The following is a 22,687-nucleotide window of genomic DNA, read 5'->3' on the forward strand; positions in this document are numbered from 1 at the left end:
TTGTTGTATTAAAATATCTCAAATCATGATATGAAATCACATGGTGATTTCATATCATGGTTTTTGGAGAATATGATATCACCTCTCATGATAATTGCATGTCCAAACGCTGATTTCATCTCACGATACCATATCGTGATATGATATCGCATGGCCAAACGCCTACTAAAAAAAAAGAAAGAAGGAAAAAGCAGAAAAATAATTGAAGAGGGTAAGAAAAAGAGAGAGAGAGGTGGAGGGGTGGGATGTGGGTAGGGGTGTTCACGGTTTGGATAAAAATCGATCCAAACCGAAAAACCAAACATCACATGGTGATTTCATATCATGGTTTTTGGAGAATATGATATCACCTCTCATGATAATTGCATGTCCAAACGCTGATTTCATCTCACGATACCATATCGTGATATGATATCGCATGGCCAAACGCCTACTAATAATCAACTATCAAACAGGTCTCAACCTCTCAAGTTCAAGTCTTGGAATAAGAAATCGCTTTTGTTAGAAAACGTTAAACTTTTCAACATGAACTTCAAACGAATACCAAACACCACACGGAAAATAAAAAAATTTAACAGAACCCCTAAATCTCTCTTTTTCCAACTAAATATTCTCTTTCTTATATTCTACTTTTTCCCTTATAAATAGTATATATACACCATCACTCTTTTTAGTCCAAAAAAACTCCATAACCATAGCCACCAAAATTTCTCTCTAAAACTCCATAACCATAGCGACCAAAATTTCTCTCTCTAAAACTCCATTAACAATGTTTGAGAGCTTAAAAACTGATGAACTTCAAATGAATGAACAAATCGGTCAGGGAAGATTCGGTACGGTCTACCGTTGTTTTTCCAAATCAACTGATCAATTTTTCGCCTGCAAAACAATTCAAAAGAACCTCCTCATTGATTCTACGGACCGCCAATGTCTCGATAAAGAGCCCAAAATTCTGCAATTACTCACCGGAAAATCGAACATTCTTCAAATGTATAAAGTTTATGAAGATGAAAATTATGTTCATATAGTCACTGAGCTCTGTTCCGGCGGCGATTTATACAAGAGGGTTTCTAATGGGCCTTTGTCGGAGAAATCTGCTTCTCTGATTTTGATCCGATTGGTTTCAGCAATCGGACATTGTCATAAATTGGGGGTGGCTCATCGTGATATTAAACCCGATAATGTCCTATTTGATTCTCAGGTAGTGTATACTGAGTAACAACAACAAAATTAGCCCATGAAAATATGATCCCGTTTGTTAACTTAAATCATTTTGACCGTTTAAATTCAGCTCAGTCCGTTTATTTGACACTCTTATATAGCTAGGGTTCGATCATAGATTTTGAAAATTTATCTTCAAATACCTGTTTGACTATAGTTATGTCGGAGATTTATAGGTCAGTAAACAAAGATTTTAGTGCTAGAGAAACTATTTTTTCTAATGGTAAGTTACCACCTGATTGTAGTTCTTACTTTTGATATCTGGCGTCTTTAATTGTTTATTGTGTTTCAATTATCGCTCTATTTTGTTGGTTCACCGTGTTAGTTGCTATGTTTTATTCTTCTTTGTACTTGAATTTAGTGCACTTGAGTTGAGGGTCTTTCGAAAACAGCCTCTCTGCCTCTACGAGGTAATGGGCAGGTCTACGCACACTATACCCTCACTGGATATGTAGTTGTTGTTGTGATTCATCACTATCTTGCCCGTTTCCAATTGATAATTGCCTATTATATGAATGTAATGCGACATGAACAGTAATGATTCATATAGTCGTCTCTAACTTGCTTGAAACTGAACCGTACTTGTTTTTATATAAACAGGATGATTTGAAGCTTGCTGATTTTGGATCTGCAGAGTGGTTTATGGGGTGCGACGGAAAAATGATGGAAGGCGTGGTGGGGACGCCTTACTACGTTGCCCCGGAGGTGTTATTAGGGAGAAAATACAATGAGAAAGTTGATATATGGAGTGCTGGTGTTATTTTATACATTATGCTTTCTGGTGTTCCTCCTTTTTATGGTGACACTCCAACTGAGACATTTGAAGCTGTTCTTAGGGGAAATTTAAGGTTTCCAACAAGAATATTCCGATCGATTTCAACTGAAGCTAAGGATTTGCTGAGGAAAATGATATGTAAAGATGTTTCCAGGAGATTTTCAGCTGAACAAGTTCTGAGTATGTTGTTCTCTCTCACTCAAAGTACTCTCGTTTTGTCGAATTGTTTTGTGTTTTACCCTGTTCTGGTCTAGTTGTAAGAGCACAATGCACGATGTGTGTAGATGAGGTATACTTCACGAATCTGAACATTATCAAAAAGGTAGAGTGGCGGACTTATTATCCTCCAAGTTTAAAATCACGAGTCAGTTAGTGCTCGGGAATTTCTGATTTTGATGAACTGTTTTCTGTTTACCTTCCAATACAACCTAAGGAGTGGCATAGTTTTTAGCTACTAGTGGGACACATAGAAGGGCAAATTTAGGTCGCTTTTGTAATATCTGGGACATGATTGGACCAAACTATTAACAAAGGAAATATCTAGACCATTTCACATAGTTCAGGGTTGAATATAAAATCCTTCCCCTTAAAGACAACGGGTCCATTAAAATAAGATGAATTATCTGTTACGATACATCAATTGTAGAAAGTTATCTATAATATAGTGTGTATAAGTTAACTTCTTTCGAACTTTAGTTTACCTTGAATTTTTATTTTAGTTTCTATCTTGTTAAATGTAGGGCATCCATGGATCATTAATGTAGGAGAGATCAACAACATCAATGGCTGATTTAACCTGCAGTAACATTAATATATTTTCTAGCTATCCTATATAAACTACCAGATCAAGTGGTGGCAAGTATGCACCTTTGGGCTTTGGGAACTCAACGATGATGGTTGAAGATATAATCAAGTAAATAAATGTGAACTCTCTTTAAAATTTGAAGCTTTCAGATGAGAAGGTCACACACATTTTAACAGAGAAGGATCTTGGGTTCGAGTCTTATCATCACTCGAATCAAAGAAAAAGATTTACAAACTTGGTAAATTGAGAAAACAAATCAGGCTCGCTACGAGAGAGCATGTTGAATATCGCATAAATACAAGTGTGATCATAGTTTTAAATGAGATGATCACACGCTTCAACAACGGCTTCTCCTCATTGAGGTCTAAAACTTACCTATTTAGTACTTGATTTTTGCTTTGTGGAGGAGAATCTAGAATAAGAGATTGTATATATATGAGGATAATGAGTTTTTCCTATATGTAAAAGAAATAAAAAGTTTTATATATGAAGAGGAAAGAACTTGTGCTTATTTGGGGTGTTGTATAAAATAGAACATAAATGTATAAAGTTTGCTGCTTATCTTACATGAATCTTTATCTTCACTGCATATATTTTGTGTGGGGAGTCAGTAATGGAGAAGTGTGCTTTGAGAACCTCTTCTAGATATGAATCTTGAAACAATGAGATTTTGACCTTATAAAATAGTATGCAATTTGATGGATGTATCCATGAAAGGTTGGACAAAGTGGGTACATATGAGGAGAGTTAGTGCTAAACCGAAGAAGTATTGGGAGGAGGTGATTAGAAAGCACATAGCGAAACTTTAGCTTAGCGAGTACATGACCTTAGATATGAGGGTATGGAAGTTGCGGATTAAGGTAGAAAGTTAGTAGGAAGTTGAGTGTTGTCTTGCTTTTCAACGAGATTAGGCTTGGTAGTAGTCTGGAGCACTGTGTCTGACGTAGTATTAGCCTTATTCATGTAGTTTCTTACTTTTGTTATCTGTAAGTATATATTGTTCATTATGTTTAGGTAATCGCACTATTTAACTGATGTCATTGTTCGTTGCATGTATGTTCCGCATTGTTGTCATATTTTATTCACTACAATTTTTTATTTTCATTACTACTTTGATTTGTTTTATTTGAGCTGAAAGTCTTTCGAAAAGAGTCTATCTACTTTCACGAGGTAGGGATAAAATATGCGTATGTTTCTACCCTTTTAGACCTATTATGTGAAATTTCACTGGATATATGTTGTATGTATAAAGCATATGGTCTAATTTCTTTTATTCTCTTCTTTATTAATGTGACATATTGCCACCAATTTGATAATGTGCTTCTTGAATTTGGAATCAGGCGTTTTTCTCAGTTTTTTAACGTGTGCTAGTCCGTGAATATTTTGGTAATGTTTTCTAGACAATTTTTTGCAAAATCTTAACAAAATTCTCCTTAGGGAGTTGAGGGAGCAGTACGTCAAGCCTTACCATTTTTTGCACTCATTTTAGGCATTTATGAGCCATTTTACAGGAATTAGGTGATTTTCTTACCTTTATTCATGTGTTAGCGATGAATTGTTTGGTGATATATCTTCAAGATGATTATTTTGTAAAATTTTTATGGAACCCTCCGTAGGTAGTTAGGGGAACAGTATGTGAAGTCTCACCATTTTTTGCACATATTTTGGGCATTTAGGAGCCATTTTTACAGGAATTAGGTGATTTTCTTACCTTTATTCATGTGTTAGCGATGAATTGTTTGGTGATATATCTTCAAGATGATTATTTTGTAAAATTTTTATGGAACCCTCCGTAGGTAGTTAGGGGAACAGTATGTGAAGTCTCACCATTTTTTGCACATATTTTGGGCATTTAGGAGCCATTTTTACAGGAATTAGGCAATTTTCTAAATTTTTGTGTGTTAGCCTATTAATATTTTGGTGATATGACTTCTGGATGAATATTTTGCATAACATTTACAGAACCATCCGTAGGAAATTGGGGGAGCAGTACGTGAAACCTCACCATTTTTGCACATATTTTTGGCATTAAAGAGCCATTATACAGAAATTAGGTGATTTTCTCAATATTTCGTGTGTAGCGCCCACAAATATTTTTGTGATATGGCTCTCGACAATTTTTTTGCAAAACCTTTACAGAATCCTCCGTAGGAAATTGAGGGAGTAGTACAAACATATTCTATATTTACGAGCCAACTTTTAGTAATTACGCGACTTTCTTGTTTTTTCATGTGTTAATACCCATGGATCGGCGCCCTTGAAGCATCCACAATTTTTTTCTTAAATACTTTATGAGGAACTCTGTAATGAGTTGAGGGAGCATTATGTATAGTCCGGTCATTTTAAGGCATATTTTAGCATTTACGAGCTCTCTTTTAAAAATTACGCGACTTTCTTAGTTTTTCGAGTGTATATCTGGCGCCTTGGGGGACTCGAAAAGTTTTTTTGAAAAAATAATTATGAGGACCTCTATAATGAATTTGGGAAACTTTATGTATAGTCCCTCAATTTTAAGGCATATTTTTGCATTTACAAGCCAATTTTTAGGAATTACACAGTTTTCTTGTTTTTTCATGTGTATTAGCCCGTGGATCTGGCGCCTTGGGGCTCCTGAAAGTTTTTTCTGAAAAAACTTTATAAGGACATCTGTAATGAGTTGGGGCTCATAATGTTTTTTGAGAAAAAAATTCTGAATGCTATGATGCGCCAGATCCATGAGCTATAATACACGAAAAATTGAGAAATTTGGGTAATTTCTAAAGAAAGGCCTGTAAATGCGGAAATGAGCATGAAAAAAATGGTGAGTATATGTGTGGGTTCCTAAACTCATTACGAAGGTCCTCATAAAGTTTTTTGAGAAAATAATTTTGGGTGCTTCGGGGAGCCAGATCCATGGGCTATAATACATGAAAAATTGGGGAATTTCGGTAATTTATTTTTTAAAAAAGGCCTGTAAATGCGGAAATTAGGGTGAAAAAATGGTGCAAGTATACGTGGTGGTTCCCCAACTCATTACTAAGGTCCTCGTAAAGTTTTTTTAGAAAAAAATTTCGGATGCTCCGGTGCGCCAGATTCATAGGATAACACACAAAAAATCAGGGAATTTGGATAGTTGCTAAAAAAGGACTTGTAAATGTAGAAATGGGCGTGAAAAAAATTGTGTGAGTATACGTGGTGGTTTCCCAACTCATTACTAAGGTCCTCATAAAGTTTTTTGAGACTAAAAATGTAGGTGCTCCAGGGCGCCAGATCCATGGCCTATAACACACGAAAAATGATGGAATTTGATTAATTTCTAAAAGAGTGCATGAAAATTCGGAAATAGGCGTGAAAAAAATAGTGTGAGTATACGTGGTGGTTCCCCAACACATTACGGAGGTCATCATAAAGTTTTTTGAGAAAAAAAATTTGGGTGCTCCGGAATGCCAGATCCATAGGCTATTACACACAAAAAATCGAGAAATTTAGATAATTGCTAAAAAAGGGCCTGTAAATGCGGAAATGGGCGTGAAAAAATGGTGTGAGTATACATGGTGGTTCCCCAACACATTACGGAGTTCTTCATAAAAAAATTTGAGAACAAATATTTGGGTGCTCCGAAACGCCACATCCATAGGCTATAACACACGAAAAATTTGAAAATTTAGATAATTACTAAAAAATGGCCTTTAAATGCGAAAATGGGGGTGAAAAAAATGGTGTGATTATACAAGGTGGTTCCCCAACTCATTACAGATGTCCTCATTAAGTTTTTTTTCAGAAAAAAATTTCGGGTGCACCGGGGCGCCAGATCCATAGGCTACACACAAAAAATCGAGAAATTTAGGTAATTTCTAAAAAGTGCATGTAAATGCGGAAATAAGCGTGAAAAAAATGGTGTAAGTATTCGCGGTGGTTCCCCAACTCATTAGGGAGGTCAAAAATAAATTTTTGGATGCTCCGGGGGGTTAGATCCATGGGCTATAACACACGAAAAATAGGAAATTTAGGTAATTTCTAAAAAAAGGCTTGTAAATGTGGAAATGACCGTGAAAAAAATTGTGTGAGTATACGTGGTGGTTTCCCAATTAATTATGGAGGTCCTCATATAGTTTTTTGAGAAAAAAAATTATAGGTGCTCCGAGCATCAGATCCATGAGCTTTAACACAAGAAAAATTAGGAAATTTGGGTAATTTCTAAAAAAGTGCATGTAGATGCAAAAATGGGAGTGAAAAAAATGGTTTGAATAAACGTGATGGTTTCCCAACTCATTACGGAGGTTCTCACAAGGTTTTTTGAGAAAAAAAATATGGATGCTCTGAGGCGCCAGATTCACGGGCTATAACACACGAAAAATAAGAAAATTTGGGTAATTTCTAAAAAAGGCATGCAAATGCAAAAATGAGTGTGGAAAAATGGTGTGAGTATAAGTGCTGGTTCCCCAACTCATTGCTGATGTCTTCATAAAGTTTTTTGAGAAAAAAAAATTGGGTACTCTGGGGCGCCAAATCCATGGGCTATATAACACACGAAAAATAGGGGAATTTGGGTAATTTCTAAGAAAAAGGATGTAAATCTGGAAATGAGCGTGAAAAAAATGGTATGAGTATACGAGGTGGTTCCCAACTCATTACAGAGATCCTCATAAACTATTTTGAGAAAAAAAATACTAGGTGCTCCAGGGCGCGAGATATATGGGCTATAACACACGAAAAAATGGGAAATTTGGGTAATTTCTCTAAAGTGGCATGTAAATAGGGAATGGGAGGGAAAAATGGTGTGAGTATAAGTGGTGGTTCTCCAACTCATTACAGAGGTTTTCATAATGTTTTTTGAGAAAAAATTTGGGTACTCGGGGGCGCCAGATCCATGGATTATAACACAAAAAAGTAGGGAATTCGGGTAATTTCTAAAAGAAAAAGGCATGTAAATGCGAAAATGGCCGTGAAAAAAATGGTGTGAGTATACGTAGTGGTTCCCCAATTCATTACGGAAGTCCTCATAAATTTTTTGAGAAAACAATTTGAGTGCTTCGGGGTGCCTGATACATGGGCTATAACACACGAATAATCGAGAAATTTGGGTAATTTCTAAAAAAGGGACTGTAAATACGAAAATGGGTGTGAAAATAATTGTGTGAGTATACGTGGTGGTTTCCCAACTCATTAAAAAGGTCCTCATAAACACTTTTGAGAAAAAAAAATTAGGTGCTCTAGGGCGCGAGATCCATGGGCACATATGGAAAATCAGAAAATTTGGGTGATTTCTAAAAAAGGAAATGTAAATAGGGAAATGGGCTGGAAAAAGGTGTGAGTATACGTGGTGGTTCCCCAATTCATTACGGAGTTCCTCATAAACTCTTTTGAGAAAAAACACTTGGTGCTCCATGGCGCGAGATTCATGGGCTATAACACACGAAAAATTTGAAAATTTGAGTAATTTCTAAAAAAGGGCATGTAAATAGAGAAATGGGAGGGAAAAAATGGTGTGAGTATAAGTGGTGGTTCTCCAACTCATTACAGAGGTTTTCATAAAGTTTTTGAGAAAAAAATTGGGTACTCAGGAGCGCCAGATCTATGGGCTATAACAGACAAAAAATCAGGAAATTTAGATAATTTCTAAAAAAAAAGCATGTAAATGCAGAAATGAGCGTGAAAAAATGGTATGAGTATATGTGGTAGTTCCCCTACTTATTACGGAGGTCTTCATAAAGTTTTATGGGGAAAAAATTAGGTGCTCGGGGGCACGAAATCCATGTGCTATAACACAAAAAATCATGGAATATGGGTAATTTCTAAAAAATGGCATGTAAATATCGAAGTGGGCGTGAAAAAAATGGTGCGAGTGCACGTGGTGGTTCCCTAACTCATTGCAGAGGTCCTCATAAACTTTTTTGAGAAAAAAAAATTAGGTGCTCCATGCGTCAGATAAATGGGCTATAACACACGAAAAATCGGAAAATTTGGGTAGTTTCTTAAAAAAGGGCCTGTAAATGCGGAAATGGATGGAAAAAAATGGTGTGAGTATAGGTTGTGTTTCCCTAAGTCATTACGGAGGTCTTCATAAAGGTTTTTGATAAAAAAAAATTAGGTGCTCCGGAGCGCCAGATCCATGGGCTATAACACACGAAAAATCAGAAAAATTGGGTAATTTCTAAAAAAAAAAGGCATGTAATTGCAAAAATGGTAGTGTAAAAAATGGTATGAGTATATGTGGTGGTTCCCCAACTCATTACGGAGGTCCTTATAAAGTTTTTTGAAAAGAAAAATTTGGATGCTCCGGGGCGCCACATCCATGGGTTATGTAACACACGAAAAATTGGAAATTGGGTTATTTCTAAAAAATAAAATCTTGTAAATGTTGAAATAAAAGTGAAAAAAAATTGTTTTGAGTATACGTGGTGGTTCCCCAACTCATTACGGAGGTCCTCATAAACTTTTTTGAGAAAAAATTGTTAGGTGCTCCGAGCGTCAGATCCATGGCCTATAAAACACGAAAAATCGAGAAATTTGAGTAATCTCTAAAAAAAAAGGGAATGTATATGTGGAAATGGGCGTGAAAAAAATGGTGTGAGTATATTTAGTGGTTCCCCCAACTCATTACACAGGTTCTCATAATTTTTTTTGAGAAAAAAAAAATTGGCTGCTCTAAGCGCCACATACATGGGCTATATCACACGAAAAATCTAGGAATTTGGATAATTTCTAAAAAAGGGCATGTAAATGCGAAAATGGGCGTGAAAAAAATGGTGCGAGTATAGTTGGTGGTTCCCCAACTCATTACGAAGATCTTCATAAAAAAAAATTGATAAAAAAAAATTGGGTGCTTAGGGGCGCCAGATCCATGGGCTATAACACACAAAAAATTGGGAAATTTCTAAAAAAGGGCATGTAAATGCGAAAATATGCGTGAAAAAAAAAGGTTTGAGTATACGTGGTGATTGCCAACTCATTATAGAGGTCCTCATTAAGTTTGTTGAGAAATAAAATTGGGTGCTCCATGGTGCCAGATTCATGAGCTATAACACACGAAAAATCAAAAAAAATGGGTAATTTCTAAAAAAGAGCATGCAAATGCGAAAAAAGGCGTGACAAAAATGGTGTGAGTATACGTGGTGGTTCTCCAACTCATTACGGAAGTCCTTATGAAATTTTAGAGAAAATATTTGGGTGCTCCGAGGCACCAAATTCATGGGCTATAACACACGAAAAATCAGGAAATTTGGGTAATTTCTCAAAAAAGCATGTAAATGCTAAAATAGGCATGAAAATAATGGTGTGAATATACGTGGTGGTTCCAACTTATTACAGAGGTCCTCATAAGGTTTTTTGAGATAAAAATTTTGGATGCCCTAAGACGTAAGATCCATGGGATATTAAACATGTCGGAAAATTTTGGTAATTTCTAAAGGCATGTAAATGCAAAAATGGGAGTAAAAAAATAGTGTGAGTTTACGTGATGGTTTCCCAACTCATTACTGAGGTCCTCGTAAAGATTTTTGAGAAAAAAATTTTGGTTGCTCTGAGCGCCGGATCCATGGGCTATAACATACAAGAAATGGGAAAATTTGGGTAATTTCTAAATATGGCATGTAAATGCGAAAATAGGCATGAAAAAAATGGTGTGAGTATACGTGGTTGCTCCCCAACTCATTACGGAGGACCTCATAAATTTTTTGAGAAAATATTTTTGAGCACTACGGGGCGCCAGATCCATGGGCTTTAACACACGAAAAATCGGGGAATTTGGGTAATTTCTAAAAAAGGGCATGTAAATGCAGAAATGGGCATGAAAAAAAAGGTTTGAGTATACGTGGTGGTTCACCAACTCATTACGGAAGTCCTCATTATGTTTTTGATAAAAAAAAATTAGGTGCTCCGAAGCGCCAGATCTATGAGCTATATATAACACACGGAAAAACGGAAAATTTGGATAATTCCTAAAAAAGGGCATGTAAATAGGGAAATGGGTGTGAAAAAAATTGTGTGATTATAAGTGGTAGTTCCCCAACTCATTACGGAGGTCCTCATAAAGTTTTTTGAGAAAAAAAATTGGGTGCTTGGGGGCACCAGATCCGTGGGCTATAACACACAAAAAATTACTAAATTTGGGTAGTTTATAAAAAAGAAAGGCATGTAAATGCGAAAATGGGCGTGAAAAAAAGGGTGTGAGTATACGTGGTGGTTCCCCAACTCATTACAGAGGTCATCATAAAGTTTGTTGAGAAAAAAAAATTGGGTGCTTCGGTGCGCCAGATTCATAACACAAAAAATCAGGGAGTTCGGGTAATTTCTAAAAAACGGCATGTAAATGCGAAAATGGGCGTGAAAAAAATGATGTGAGTATACGTGGTGGTTCCCCAACTCATAAAGGAGGTCCTCATAAAGTTTTTTGAGAAAATTAATTTGGATATTTCGGGGCGCCAGATCCATGGGATATAACACACAAAAAATTGGGGAAATTGAGTAATTTCTAAAAAAAGGGACTGTATATGCAAAAATGGGCATGAAGAAAAAATGGTGTGGGTATACGTAGTAGTTCCCCAACTCATTACAGAGGTCTTCATAAAGTTTTTTGAGAAAAAAAAAATTGGGTGCTTAGGGGAGCCAGATTTGTGGGCTATAACACACAAAAAATTACGAAATTTAGGTAAAATTTTTTTAAAAGGCATGTAAATGTGAAAATGGGCATAAAAAAATGGTGTGAGTATACGTGGTGGTTCCCCAACTTATTACAGAGGTTCTCATAAAGTTTGTTGAGAAAAAAATTTAGATGCTCCGAGGCGCCAGATCCATGGGCTATAACACATGAAAAATCGAGAAATTTGAGTAATTTCTAAAAATAGCATTGTATATGCAAAAATGGGCGTGAAAAAAATGATGTGAGTATACGTGGTAGTTTCCCAACTCATTAAGGAGGTCATCATAAAAAATTTTGAGAAAAAGTAATTTGGGTACTCCGGGGAATCAGATCCATTGGCCATAACACACGAAAAATTGGGGAATTTAAGAATTTTTTTTAAAAAAGGCATGTAAATGCAGAAATGGGCGTGAAAAAAATGGTGTGAGTATACGTAGTTATTCCCCAACTCATTACGGAGGTCCTCATAAAGTTTTTTCAAGTAAAAAAAATTTGGGTCCTCCGCTACGACAGATCTATAGGCTATAACACACGAAAAATCGAAGAATTTGGGTAATTTCTAAAAGAAGGCATGTAAATACATAAATGACGTGAAAAGAATGGTGTGAGTATACATGGTGGTTCCCCAACTCACTACGGAGGTCTTTATTAGGTTCGCCAGATCCATGGCTATAACATACGAAAAATTGGGTAATTTCTAAAAAAGAGACTGTAAATGCGTAAATTGGGGTGCAAAATGGTGTAAGTATACGTAGTGGTTCTCCAACTCATTACGGAGGTCCTCATAAACTTTTTTCAAGTAAAAAAAATTTGGGTCCTCCGCTACGACAGATCTATAGGCTATAACACACGAAAAATCGAAGAATTTGGGTAATTTCTAAAAGAAGGCATGTAAATACATAAATGACGTGAAAAGAATGGTGTGAGTATACATGGTGGTTCCCCAACTCACTACGGAGGTCTTTATTAGGTTTTTTTAGAGCACACAAAAAAGGTAAAATTCGGTTATTCCTGCTTTGGGCTCGTTCGAACTTGAAAATGTGTATGTTTACCCCTCGAGACCAATCCACGCCAACAATAAGGTCGTAACGGGTGTCCTTGAATTATTTCGGCCAAAAACAAAACAAGATCCTGTATCACCGAAAATCCATGGATTGAGCGCACGAAAAATGATAAAATTCAGTTTTTCTCGCTTTGGGGCTTGTATTAACTTGAAATGCATATGCTTGCCCATCGGGACCAACTCACGCCATTAAAAAGGTCGTAACGGATGTCTATGAAAAAATTTGACAAAAAACAAGTCAGGATCTTGTATTACCAAAAATCCATGGACTATAGCACATGAAAAATGGTAAAATTCGGTTATTCCCGCTTTGGGGGTCGTTTGAACTTGAAAATGCGTTTGTTTGCCTATCGAGATCAACTCACACCATTAATAAGGTCATAACGAACGTCCATGAAAAAACTCGACCAAACACAAGTCGGGATCCCGTATCACCAATTAATCGACTTTTTTTATTTTTCGTTTGTATTGGCCCGTGAATTTTGCACCTTGGTGCACCCAAAAAAAATTCTGAAAAACATTATGAGGACCTCCGTAATTATTTATTTAATGGTGTGTGCTTGTTTAGTAAGGCAAACGTCAGCATTTTCAAGTTCAAACGAGGCTCGAAAAGGAAAATATGAATTTTTCAATTTTTCGTGTGTTGTAATTCATGAATTTTAGATGATATGTGCGCCCGACGATTTTTGGGGTGAAATTTTTTGTAGGCGCTTGTGACGACCTATTTAATGGCACGTCTTTGTTCAGAAAGGCAGCCGTTGGCATTTTCAAGTTCAAATGAAGACCGAAACGGGAAATAATGATATATTTTTTTTCATTTTTCGTGTGTATTAGCTCATAGATTTAGCGCTTTGGTACACCCAAAAAAAATTCTTAAATATTTTTATAAATACATCCGTAATGAGGTGGGGGAGCATTCATTTTAAGGTGTATTTTCGTATTTACGAGCCAACTTTTAGGAACTACGCGACTTTGTTGATAGATTATGGATCTGGCGCCTTGGAGCACCGAAAAAGAATTTCTGAGAAACCTTTATGAAGACCTCCGTAATGAGTTAGGGAAGCATTGTGTATAGTCCCACTATTTTTTAAGGCATAGTTTCGTATTTACGAGCCAACTTTTAGGAATTAGCCGATTTTTTAATTTTTCGTGTGTATTAGCACATGTATCTGGCGCCTTGGAGCACCCAAAAAAAATTTGAATTTTTTTTTTATGATGAATAAGTGTTATGTTCGTGATTATTTGAATATGAAAGAATGTGATGATGTTATGGAAACTTTGATATGTGATTTATGGTGTATTATCGACATTGTGTTGTTCCATTACTTGTGAAATTGTTAACTTGGGATGCTTGTTGAATACCGTTATTGTTTTGGTACTCACTCCCTTGTTTTCTACACTTGTGTAGGTTACAAGCTCGGATTGTCTTGATCATCCTCTCACATTTTCGTCCGAAACTTTGCTTCTGGAGTTCGAGAGGTAGTTGTTGTCATCACAACAGACATCACTTACTCTTTATTATGCCCTTGATCTACTTAATATATAAAAACATTCAGACTTGTATTTCTTTTGAATCAATTGTACTACTTAGAGACTTGTACATGTGACACCATATTTTAGAAAAGATTGTGTTATGTTATGAGTTTTGCATGCTTATGTTATGTTTAGTACATAATTTCATTCTTACTTCCGCTTTTACCTTGTCGAGGGTTGGTTAGACTGACATGTCTTGGTGGAATGAGATAGGTACCATCACGTCCGATTTTTGGGTTGTGACATAAGCATTTCCAATTTTTCTGTACAACGGTGTTGCGCACTTCAACTATTTCATCAAATACTTCTACCTCCCACCAACACAAATATATGGTAACTCTGCACACCAAGACATGGAAAGATATCATCAGCATTATTTGTCTTTTCAAGATTTGGACCTTTATCTTCTATGATTTTCAACCGCTTCATTGGCCACTAAGTCACAATCTTGAAAATTTGTGTAGATCGAGGAAACCCCATCCAATAGATAGACAGGCCGGCTATCGGTGGAGATCCTTCTCTACTTGTCCAACTGTTTTTTCTCAAAGTAAATTATCAACAATGCTTGAGAACATGAAAAGAACATCAGATATTCTAACATTAGTTAGATTTTAACAATCATATACATACACTTTACAAAGAATTACACTCAAATCTTTCTAAAATAAGAAACTGTGAAATCCAGAAGAAGAAAAAAACTAACATATTCTACACATTAGTGTCAAAAAGAATTGCCAATGCAAGAAAAAGAGCTTGAATTAGTTGTGGCTGATACCTGAATATGCCACAATCAGCACAAGAAACATATACTTCTACTCCTGTGCATATCTTTTTCTTCAAATCCCCTCGTAAACGATCTTATCGATAGATGCTCCGCAGCATATGTCATGAACGACAACAAAACAAGGCCTCCAACGACCATCAAACCTAACCTGTGGGTGAAAAATATATACGAGAGTTATTTGACTATTAATTAGTAGAGAAACACATAGAATCAAGCATAAAGTTCAAGATTTTCCAGTGCCAGATGACATGTGTACTGAAACAGATGTAGCGGCAGTTTGGAGGATCCGAGCAACATAGGTGAGAGTTAAGAATGCACTAGAAGGACATCCGTGTGAAGCCAGTTGTAGCAAATGGTTTATAAATGACAGTGTGTCAGAGTTGCACTACTCTGAGGGCTTCAATACTGTTAACTCTAAGGGAAATGAAAGTATAAAGTTAAACCAAAATGGTGACTACTGTAAACCATCTTTTAAGTTTATTAACCAAAAAATGATCTGACTACTCTGGATAATGGATATATTTTCTTTTTCGGGGGCATAACTGTCTTATTCGCAATATCTAATTTTCATCTTTTTATTCAAATGTGCTCATCATTTGGTCAAAAACAGTCACTCTACCTACACAAGGTAGGGGTAAGGCTGCTTACACACCAAACTCCCCAGACCCTACTTGTGGGATTACACAATATTCATTGTTATTGTGCTCATCCAATGGTCTCAAGAGAATCCCCTTCAAACAAATTGTTCCTTATTCATGCGGAAATCTGTTTGAATCATGATGTTGCAATGGACTTCGGCATGCCATATATGAATACTAAATTCAAGCTCCTAACTTAAGACAATTTCTCAGAGAAAACATGCAAGTTTTTTAACAAAACCATGATTCGAGGCAAGTAAACACTAAATAGTGTTGTGTCATTCAGACCACACAACTATTAGATGATATGTAAAGCACAGTGAATTGCTTGAAATGCGGGAAAAAGAAATATCAGAAGTACCTCAAAAACAAAGCAGTGATTCCGAAAATACTAGGCAATGCGGGGGCTAAAATTGCGAGAAATGCCATCCCTAACCCATAGTAGCACGCAGCAATGTCACAATATGATTGCTGCCGCTGATGACCTACAAGGCAAGAAAACGCCAATGAAAAACTGTACCTCAAATTTAGTAAAACGAAAACTACTGATCTTACGTCGACCAACCTTTTCCAGATTCATGGTCCAAAGATGTAGAATCTGCCCGAAATTGTCCAGCTTGATTTGCCACAGCTTTTCCCCATTGATAAACTAAGTACAAATAACTTCCAAACTGAAGGAAGAGAAGTGTAAACGTCCACTCGTACATCAGGAGAAGACCAGTCCACGGCATTACTTGGCGGGGGATAATTACAAGTGAAAGCCCAAGAGACACCAGAACAGCAGCAAAACAGACACATACAGAAATCCCACCCAGAAAAGCAGGCACCTTCGGCTGCAAACAATTTGTGAATTTGTTTCATTTTAATATCATCTAAGAACAAGCTATTTAAGCTTATCATGAATTGAAAAACATAACAACTTTGCAAGCAAAAGATGGCATGCTTGAAATATAACTGAAAGCTATTCTCCAAGACGTGAGAGGCGATTCATTATTTCGAAATCTCATTCAGATTAGAAAGGGAAAGAGCAGAAAACAGGACGTCAATAACATACCCTGTGTAATCCCACAAGTGGTGTCTGGAGAGGGTAGTGTGTATGCAGACCTTACCCCTATCTTCGGAGATAGAGAGGCTATTTCCGATAGACCCTTAGCACATTAGTGAATAAAAAAAAAGGACGTCAAAGTTCCAAAATTGACAGGAAGGGGCAGAGATACCTGCTGATCTGAAAGAATGGTGGATGAAGGAACAGAAGAATAAGCTAGGACACCTCCAGCTCTGATCTTGTAGTACAGCTGTCTAATGTGGTCAAATAGCGATCGTGTCTGCAGACAGCAATCATTTTTCAATACGAAAGATACTTTAAATGCTGACACCTATCAAAGTGTGAAATGGTTTTAAAATTGCTGACCTGTAAACATGACTTATAGTAAGAAATTACCATCAGAAGCAATGGAACCAGAAACAGAAATTTGACAAGAAGTTCATCTCTAGGATTTTTACCCCCTCCAGTTCCAGGTAGAGATTCTTGAAGACGTACCCTAACATTCTGCAGATGAGCGAACATAAGGTCATTCAGTTGTTAGAGATACTTGAGCAAAATCCTCTCTTGCACACTAATATACAACTTGTGATGTCATCTCCAAGATGGAAGCAGCCAAGTGCACAAAAATGGGGTTTAGTTGGATAAGGAGACAGAGCCGTGGATCATGTTAGCTGGGAAGTAAAATATAGGATTAGGGGTGGCAAACTCAGCCCATAAAATCATGATCCGTGAAACCCGCTTAGGTTTGGGTGGGTTAATGACCCGCTTATTTTATTGACTCAGCCCATTTTGACCCGCTTAATTCAGCCCAATGTAGAAACTGGCAGATATGCAAGCCAAATTGATCGATGAGAAACTATCTAAATTTTTAAAAAGATTTTTTTTTTATTTGATATGTTATATACAAGCATAATATAAGGGAAAAAAGCTTAGTAGGTACTTGAACAAATTACAAGAAAACAAACAAAGAATATCAAATTTAGTAAGAATAGGCCGGGGCGGGTTATGGAGTGGTTTTTAGCCCATTTCAACCCAAGTAACTTTTGGGTGGGTCAATAACCCGCCCATTTATCAACTCAATCCATTTTGACTCGCTCAAATCCAGTCCAACCCGCCCATTTGACACCCCTATATAGGATATATGTAAAATGACTGCAGGCAGTGACTAGAGTATGATGGAGAAGAAAAATACCTGCCATACGTCAACAGGTTTTAACAGCCAAGATGTCCACCAATCCCATGGTTTAAGTGGTCCCAGTGTGTAATGAATAACTCGGAGTTCTTTCTCATCAACCATCCACTACAAATATATCAAAGCAAAAAAAAGTCAGAGCAAGGAAGGACAAATTAAAATGGATTTAAGGAAAATCTAGCTCTTGCAGCTAAGACATTTCTGTTCTAACCATATACTCTAAAGTTTACCTTTTCTATCAAAGATGAAATTTTCAAATTTATTTTCTCATGAACCTCTTACCTGTTCCTTCCATTCAAGACTTCCTTTTTACCGACTTCTATTACACCATGTGTTTGTCACAAAACATTTCCTTAAATGGTTATGGACTTATGGTTCAACTTTCTCCACTCCAGACCATATAATTTCTTGGCATAGTTCTTCTTTGTATAGGATATTGTAATATGTATCAATAAGATTGCAGAATTGTTGATACTTGGTAGGCATGAAATTAAGCAAACAAAACCACAGTAGCTTCCAATGATAAAACATGAATGGTACATCATAATGTAGTCTCTTCAAGATAATTTTACTGTGCAACCACAATAAGCCCACGGAATAATGCAAAGTTGAAACACCACATGTTGCAAAAAAGAAGTCCATTTAAAGCCATTGCTTCCCAGATCCGAATAATTATTCTCTCAAAAATTCAATCCAAAAGCCAAAGCACACCCCAAACCCCTCCCCTATAAAAAAAAAAAAAACATTAAGCACACGACAGGCAAAAGAACTCAAAAGACAAACCTTGTTAGCAAGCATGTAAAGGCCAACATCCGCATTGTAAAGAGTAGAAAGTCTCTCCATTTCAGGGACCTTTCTAGAATTTAGGACATCTAAAGGCTGATTTGGTTCATAAACACGCGCATTAGCAAACCCAGCATAGTAGGAGTTCAGAAAACCTTGATCACCTGTCAGCAAGAAAAGAATGCATCAGGAGAAAGAGAAACATTTTCAACAATCATCACTAATATAGGAAGACTTTTATTGTTAAAACTACACAATGAAAGCTAACGAGAGTAAAAGGTTGGACTGAGAGGAGATAATCTTAGAATTGAACAGTTAACAGAAATACCATACCTCCAGTGTAAGAAGGCAAAGTGGTCACCTTGCTCATCATATCCTTAAAAACCTCATCCGATGGCTCAATCACCATTACTCCGGAATTTAGTCTCTCGGAATGTTTCAAATTTGCACAAAACTTCCCACACTTAAATAGATCTTCAATGCTCTTAACTACGATAGTATCAGCATCAAGATATACCACTGCCAAAATAAAAGGAGAAATTCCAACATTAAGGAGTAAATTCAGAAAATGTGTGCAGCTCTACTTGACAAAAAGTTGCCCTGAAGTGAAAATGCTTATCTGCCTAAGAAATTTAAAATCAAAACAAGCTATGTTCTCTACCTTCTACACCCTGCAAAATTTTTGTTTTCCCTTACTTATGTACAAGAAAGACATGACTTAATTATACAAAACTAAGGTTAATAGGTATCGGGCTGTCATTGCCTCTGAAGAACCTGAATGGGTAAGTTTTCCGAAGCCTCTCATCAACAAGTATAATAAATATGTTGCTCTTTATCTTTGTTTGATCTATTGTTCATTCATTTACAACTTCTGCTATAGTTTCTGTATCATTGTTTAGCTGCATACTGGTAGATACTGAAACCTGTTTCTCTTTCTCTTTGCCGGAGCTATTGTTCATTCATCTACAACTTCCTCTCTTAGTTTGTATCTAATGGCTGAGATGCACAATAGCATATACCAAAATGGACAGTTAGTTGCATCAATATTTAAAACAAGCTTGTTCCCTAAATGACATTCAAATGAATGAATAGAAAGAAACCATGAAAAAGGAATAGCTTGAAATTGCTCGCCAAGGTGTTAGAACTAACTATTTGTACCAACTATAATATAAGAGGAAATGAATTGGTGCCCTTCATGGAGAAGAAGGCAAGCAATTCAGTTAAATGAATTTGAAAAGCACTCAAAAAAAATTGAAATGTTGGTCATAGCCCTTTCATCCTTTGTGTCCAAACTTAAATTCAAGCGCTGAGATATAGAATTACCTTTCTTGTACTTGGTCATGTTAAATACTTTTAGCTTTGTGTAAACACCCCAAAACCTCTTCGGCCTCACTTGATTTGGGTTTGACAGTAAACTAATCTTTTCCACAATCCAACCATCAGCCTGCAAAGAAAGAAACAAAGACGAAATCCTTCAATAAGATTCATAAGCCACGTCTAGAAATGCCTTAGCGTCAAACACAAATTTAAAGGTGGAAATCTAGGTCAACTAAAAAGATTATCACGGGACTAATTAAGGCAACCTCAATGTAAAATAACAGTTACTACAACTGAAAAGACTATAGGACTTGCTGAGAATCAAGTGTTGGTTCAAGAGATTCCAGCAGTCCACCAAGTCTTTAGCAGATGGAAAGAATTAACATAGAGTAGCCTCTGTTGGAATTCCAACCTTGCTTCCCAAGGTTATCATCCAACTCTTTGATCAAGATGGTTAGAACTCCAAAACCACCAATCCTACATCCTAGGTCCATCCTATAGGTGAGCATGGTCCTTTTTTTTCTTATAGCATAGACATTCGGTGACTCCAGTCTAACTTCCACGCACCTCGACTAGTCTACCAGATACTTCCCACCAATAAGGATATGATTAAATTTGCCCACCAAGGAGTGGGCTGATGGGAATAATTAACTCAGAGAAGTCTCTATCAAGATTCCAACTTGCTTCCCAACTCTGCGATCACCTGGCCGCCCTCTTGGGGGTTATGTGGTCCATGTTCATTTCAATGAAATATTTGATGGCATTCCACCTCCAGCCACATTATGAAATCCAAATGTTTACTTAACCTTTTTGCTTGGTGTAACCATTCAAACGTAAACTAATGTTTCTGCACTTTTAGGTTTTATCAGCCCCTCTATAGTTTTTTAGATATGAGAGAATGAAATGTATCTGGTTTCAGATTGAATGAAAGTTCATCAACCTGATATAACAACATTTAGAGGATTCATTATAATTATACTACAGGGGCAGAGCTAGAGTATAGTAAGCATGTTCAGCAGAACCTAATAATTTAGTTCAAACCTGTTATTTATCTTAAGAAACTCATTTAATATGTATAAATTAATTAATTTAGTACACAGTAACCCAACAGACTAAAATCCCAAATCCGTAAGCAGCTTCAAATCCTAACTCCACCACTGTTACACTAGTTTCACTCTAGTTATCTACCTACTGCAACACTCCTCGATTATCCAGCTTGAAAACAATTATACAGCAACTTAAACTTTTGCATTCATCAAACTACACTAAGCAAAATCAGCACCCATCCGCGAGTGTAGCCTAGTGCTCAATGAAGTGGATTGAGAACCATGAGTTCTACGGTTCAAATTTCATATGTCCAAGCCTCAGTGTACAAGTTACCCTAGCTGGTGGGAGTTAGCAGGCTCGTGGAATTAGTCGAAATGCCTAAATCCATAAGCCTCCACCTTTGTTACACTATCTTCACACTAGTTATCTATCTACTTCAACACTCCTTGATTATCCGGCTCGAAACAATTATCAGCTAAAAAATCTGCATTCATCAATCTACACTAATCAAAAGTAGCACAAAAGGGTGTTGCCTAGTCATTAATAAAGTGGATTAAGAACCACGAGGTCCATGGTTCAAATCCCACATGTCCAAAGCCTCAGTGTACAAGCTACCCTAACTGATGGCAATTAGCAGAATAGCAGGTACCTCGTGGAACTAGCCGATAAGCTTAAGTTGGAACAAACATGACGGTTATCACAAAAAGCTAAACTATACAAAAATGAACCAAATGAAAGTAAATGCTTGGGACTTCCATGTTGGAGGTCTCAAGTTCGAAACCCCTTGCAAGAGAAAGCAAACGGTTTGCCTTTTGGGTCGAGTTCGTCGCACCAGGCTTACCTAGTGTGGTTACCTCTCTTATGTGGTTTGCGAGCTATTGCATAGGAGCGGGGGTTTTACTCTGTGCACACCCAAAGGATAGCGGTTGCGATTTCCCTTGTCATCAAAAAAAAAATGAACCAAATGAAAGTAAATGCTTGGGACTTCCATGTTGGAGGTCTCAAGTTCGAAACCCCTTGCAAGAGAAAGCAAACGGTTTGCCTTTTGGGTCGAGTTCGTCGCACCAGGCTTACCTAGTGTGGTTACCTCTCTTATGTGGTTTGCGAGCTATTGCATAGGAGCGGGGGTTTTACTCTGTGCACACCCAAAGGATAGCGGTTGCGATTTCCCTTGTCATCAAAAAAAAAAAATGAACCAAATGAAAGTAAATGCTAATACTGAGTAACAAAAGTACGTACTCTTAGTAGATCATTAGCATATTGAGAAACACCATCAGAGACCAAAACAACCATATCTTTAGTAGACCCAGTATTCCTAATTGACTTTCCAAGAACTCTAACACCAAGCAAAAACTCATCTCCATATAAAAGGGTAACATATGCTTCTTCAGTTGATTGAGATTTGATAGCTCCAATAACCCAATTACTTGATAAAAACATCAAGAAAAAGAGAAACCCATATCTAAAATCAATTTCTTTCATGGAAAAAAAATCTGAAAAATCAAAATTTGAAGCAGAATTTAGCTTAAAAAAGATATCTTTTTTTGATTTTTTTGCAGAAAAGGGGAAAAGGGATCTGGGGTTTACTAGAAAATTGTAGTAGAATAGTAATAATTTAAAAATTAAAATTGGGGATTAGTATATTGTTGTTCTTGATTCCTCTTCCTGTTGGTCTTCGTTGTCATCTTCTTCGCTGTCTCTCTGGAAAGTGAAGAATTTTTTTGAAATTTCTACAGTCGCTATTTACAGTATGTGAGAAGAAAAAAAGTAAAATTCCAAAAGAAAGAAAAAATATTTGTTTTTGAGGCCTATCGAAATATTTCATTTAAAAATGTTTGCGAGGGTGGATGAGTTGGTGTAACAT

The 22,687-nt window shown here is 36.6% G+C and overlaps 2 protein-coding genes across 3 annotated transcripts; one reads left to right on the plus strand and one right to left on the minus strand.

Moving 5' to 3' along the window:
- Positions 1-701: 701 nt before the first annotated feature.
- On the plus strand, positions 702-14,810 carry LOC102588008 (phosphoenolpyruvate carboxylase kinase 2). Of its 2 annotated transcripts, none has more exons than XM_015308079.1 (3): positions 702-1,201; positions 1,822-2,176; positions 13,893-14,810. In XM_015308079.1, exons 1-3 carry the CDS (start codon positions 770-772, stop codon positions 13,913-13,915), a joined length of 810 nt encoding a protein of 269 aa, XP_015163565.1. In that variant the 5' UTR covers positions 702-769; the 3' UTR covers positions 13,916-14,810. The 2 variants fall into 2 exon arrangements, with proteins under 2 accessions (XP_015163565.1, XP_015163564.1); XM_015308078.1 differs by lacking the exon at positions 13,893-14,810 and adding an exon at positions 2,737-3,312.
- LOC102597070 (inositol phosphorylceramide glucuronosyltransferase 1-like) lies at positions 14,592-22,687 on the minus strand. The gene is made up of 10 exons (XM_006345946.2): positions 22,063-22,687; positions 19,783-19,903; positions 18,793-18,978; positions 18,460-18,623; positions 17,677-17,784; positions 16,851-16,988; positions 16,657-16,764; positions 16,005-16,272; positions 15,801-15,924; positions 14,592-14,949 (listed from the first exon to the last, which is right to left on the minus strand). Exons 1-10 carry the CDS (start codon positions 22,303-22,305, stop codon positions 14,808-14,810), a joined length of 1,602 nt encoding a protein of 533 aa, XP_006346008.1. The 5' UTR covers positions 22,306-22,687; the 3' UTR covers positions 14,592-14,807.

This window comes from Solanum tuberosum, unplaced genomic scaffold (genome assembly GCF_000226075.1).
Source record: "Solanum tuberosum cultivar DM 1-3 516 R44 unplaced genomic scaffold, SolTub_3.0 scf00072, whole genome shotgun sequence".
In the NCBI taxonomy this organism is placed as follows: domain Eukaryota; kingdom Viridiplantae; phylum Streptophyta; class Magnoliopsida; order Solanales; family Solanaceae; genus Solanum; species Solanum tuberosum.

What these genes read in the sequence shown, in the direction of transcription:
- LOC102588008 (XM_015308078.1), top strand. Translation starts at nt 770, where the DNA reads ATGTTTGAGAGCTTAAAAACTGATGAACTTCAAATGAATGAACAAATC. An exon ending in ATGTCCTATTTGATTCTCAG is followed by an intron (nt 1,202 to 1,821) that starts GTAGTGTATACT and finishes TTATATAAACAG; the next exon opens with GATGATTTGAAGCTTGCTGA. An exon ending in TTCAGCTGAACAAGTTCTGA is followed by an intron (nt 2,177 to 2,736) that starts GTATGTTGTTCT and finishes TGTTAAATGTAG; the next exon opens with GGCATCCATGGATCATTAAT.
- LOC102597070 (XM_006345946.2), bottom strand. Translation starts at nt 22,305, where the DNA reads ATGAAAGAAATTGATTTTAGATATGGGTTTCTCTTTTTCTTGATGTTT. An exon ending in ATGCTAATGATCTACTAAGA is followed by an intron (nt 19,904 to 22,062) that starts GTACGTACTTTT and finishes CTTTCTTTGCAG; the next exon opens with GCTGATGGTTGGATTGTGGA. An exon ending in AACCTGTTGACGTATGGCAG is followed by an intron (nt 16,989 to 17,676) that starts GTATTTTTCTTC and finishes GCTCATCTGCAG; the next exon opens with AATGTTAGGGTACGTCTTCA.